Source organism: Perkinsus marinus, assembly GCF_000006405.1.
Source record: "Perkinsus marinus ATCC 50983 genomic scaffold scf_1104296953072, whole genome shotgun sequence".
NCBI classification, from domain to species: Eukaryota; Perkinsozoa; order Perkinsida; family Perkinsidae; genus Perkinsus; species Perkinsus marinus.
In genome coordinates this window covers 6,673-9,408 of record NW_003208628.1, presented here as the reverse complement: position 1 = coordinate 9,408, position 2,736 = coordinate 6,673, and the positions used below count along the sequence as shown (strand labels likewise).

Below are 2,736 nucleotides of genomic sequence, written 5' to 3'. Positions count from 1 at the left end.
GCGAACATAACGTTAAATCGATCAAAAAGTTTCCGATCGGTTTTCATACAAAGTGATGTTTTTACACACATATAATCGTCGTGCATATGCAGTGCTACACGACGATTAACCAATTTATTCGTATCGTCAACTATCTACAGCTCGTGCGGTAGCTTTTCCATTTTCCACGACGAGTTTAACCGTGATTCTTTTTTTCGCGTATTGGAGTTTCACAACCCGTTTTACGTGTAGTGTTGTAAACGCGATATTCGCGGTAATACGCAGTAGTCGTGAAATATGTTTTTCATATCACTAGGGCGAAGGAACTCCACTGTATTTTTTCAGGGAAGAAAACCGGAGAGAAAAACGGGCCTGTCGTGTCGGACGAGTTTCGAGTAGTGGCGTTCCGTAGACGTGATTGAAAATGTTATTGTTAAACGTAGGGGAAAATGAAGATGAAAAATTCGAGCGGAAAGTTAAAAGAAGGTGAGTTGATGATGTAGTGGATCTGAAAAATTTCAGCAAAATTTTTAAAGGTCTGTTTTCGTGCTCCGTGAGTGTGAACACCAGTCGTAACGATACGTCAATGGAGTTTCTTCACCTTAGTGATATGGAAAAATATATTTCACGACTACTGCATATCACCGCGTTGAATATCGCCTAGTTTTACGTCGCCACTTCACGTAAAACGGGTTGTGAAACTCCAATGTTTCAGAGTTGTAGAGGCGATCGAGCGGAGGATTGCAGAATGTGTGAAGGATGAAGCCTTTCAGCAAGAGTTAAAGCGCGAGGTGGAAAAGGCCAGGATGGAAGCTCGGACTAATATGGTAAGGTTATGTTGTTGTATATTTTTGTAGTGGAGTTTCACGACCCGTTCGACGTGAAGTGGCGTGATACTCCTTGTGAAAAACGCGAAATGAGGTGAATTAGAAGCATTTGGTGAATTACTTCGAACTAATTTACCCACTCACTGCTCACACGCGTTTTTCGCTAATGTGAAATATGTTTTTCACTAGTGTTTTTGATATCACTAGGGTGAAACTCCAATGTTATACTGATTGACAGTGTTGGAGGAATATGTGTTCGTTCCCCCCGCAGCTGAGTTTCTTTCTCGGGTAGAGGTGTATAGGAACCAGAAAGAATTTAGCAAATTTTCTTCAGAGTTTCCACATTGTCATCACCAACACATGTAGTTGACCATGTGCATATTTCCCCCACACTGTGTGATGGTGTCAGCATAAAGAAGTTGAAGCAGAGAAGGTACTGATTCAGAAGAGCTTTGACGAGAAACTAAAAGCCCCGAAGAAAACTGGAGATGAACATACTTCGACTAAAGAACTTCCTCCTACCGTGTGAGCGTCAATACTTTTCTTGCATTGGAAAAATGGCATTTTCAGGGCGGTAGTGAAAGAATCAGAAGCTGAAGCTCTGAGGGTGAGTTATGGTATCAAGTCGAATAATTATGATTTTTTTTATTTTTTTTCAGAAAGAGAAAAAATTGGAAAGTCTGCGCAAAATAGCTGAGGAAAGGGAGAAGTATCGGTTTGTGAGTGCTGCCTTTCGAATTCTGCGTTTTTTTTCAGACGAATGCGAACTGGAGGGTCACCTACACATACCGGGTTGGTAGCGACTACTGGCCGAGCTGAGGTCGGGCCGAGCATATCATTTTCGTTGAAAAAGCTCGGGCGGTGATGGAAACTTGTTTCTATGTAGATTGAGAATTGTGTGTTATCGCAGTAGATGGGGGCGGAAGCAAGTCGAACGCAAAGCGAATGGGCGAGAGTTGCACGCAATGTTTGGGAGAACATAAGGAAGCCTCGAGTCGGACGCGGGAATAGATCCGAGGACCGTCCGGTTGATGGTTACATAGGTTAACCACGTGGTCATACAGACTCTACGGAGTGCATTCACTGGTCTAGTCCTTGCTCACCACTACAAGCATAACGGAAGTGGAATAGATCGACCATTTCATTCAAAATCTTTCCTCTGGTTGGTTCGGTTTGACAGGTTATTCGTGAGGAGAACTTGAGGGGTATTTTCAATAGGAGAATATTGCTAGGCCAGATACTGAAATCCAATGAGTCGCTATATGGATTTGAACCGTGGTGGCCATCGATATGGCTATGAGTTTCATCTTTTTCCGTTCACGTTTGACAAGTGAGCAGACAAGAATGACAGTTTTACAAGCAAGTTTGGCTTTGAGAATTCAAGTATGTATAGATGAGTGAAGTCGCCACTACACATGTTCAATCTCAAATTCAGTAAAGTGAAAAGAATACAGCCAATTCAATCTTCACATCCTCATAAAGTGAAATAGTTTTCCACAGAACGGAAGATCAAAATTCGAAATGAATTTGCGGTTTCCGTAGAGAATACCGCTCGAAAATTCAAGTTCAGATTTATGAATGTTACGAAAGCGCTCGAACAAAAATGCAACTGACAGTTACGTTTTGCGCACAGTTGCTTACTGCGCGGCACGAGTTGCTCTGTCCACCCGTAGATTTTCCCTTTCCAAAAAGACTTCCTGTAGTTCACCACAGTAGCTTACCCGCGTTCAACAATCTAACTTCGGTCTGCGGGAATGTCCACTAGCCAATAGAGTCACAATTAGCATTCCCGGGAAGCGCGAGGTCAATCGAATATCACGTGCCGCAGGATAGAGAACACGCGTTCCAGCGCGGTCGGGTTGAACAAGCAGCACAAAGCCTTCCTGACACCTCGGTAGAGCGAAAAGTGGGATAAATTCCTCCGTACTTC

General features: G+C 43.1%; 1 protein-coding gene across 1 annotated transcript in view; it reads left to right on the top strand.

Annotated features, from left to right (window-relative positions):
• Pmar_PMAR015911 (hypothetical protein) overlaps nt 1-1,625 on the top strand; it is a gene marked incomplete at both ends in the record, with an annotated part of 5,926 nt that extends 4,301 nt beyond the window's left edge. Inside the window, 6 exons of the mRNA XM_002776630.1 lie at nt 423-465; nt 703-806; nt 1,216-1,331; nt 1,377-1,413; nt 1,466-1,525; nt 1,563-1,625. Coding sequence (XP_002776676.1) covers nt 423-465; nt 703-806; nt 1,216-1,331; nt 1,377-1,413; nt 1,466-1,525; nt 1,563-1,625 — 423 coding nt within the window. The remainder of the gene's footprint in view (nt 1-422; nt 466-702; nt 807-1,215; nt 1,332-1,376; nt 1,414-1,465; nt 1,526-1,562) is intronic.
• Nucleotides 1,626-2,736: the final 1,111 nt, after the last annotated feature.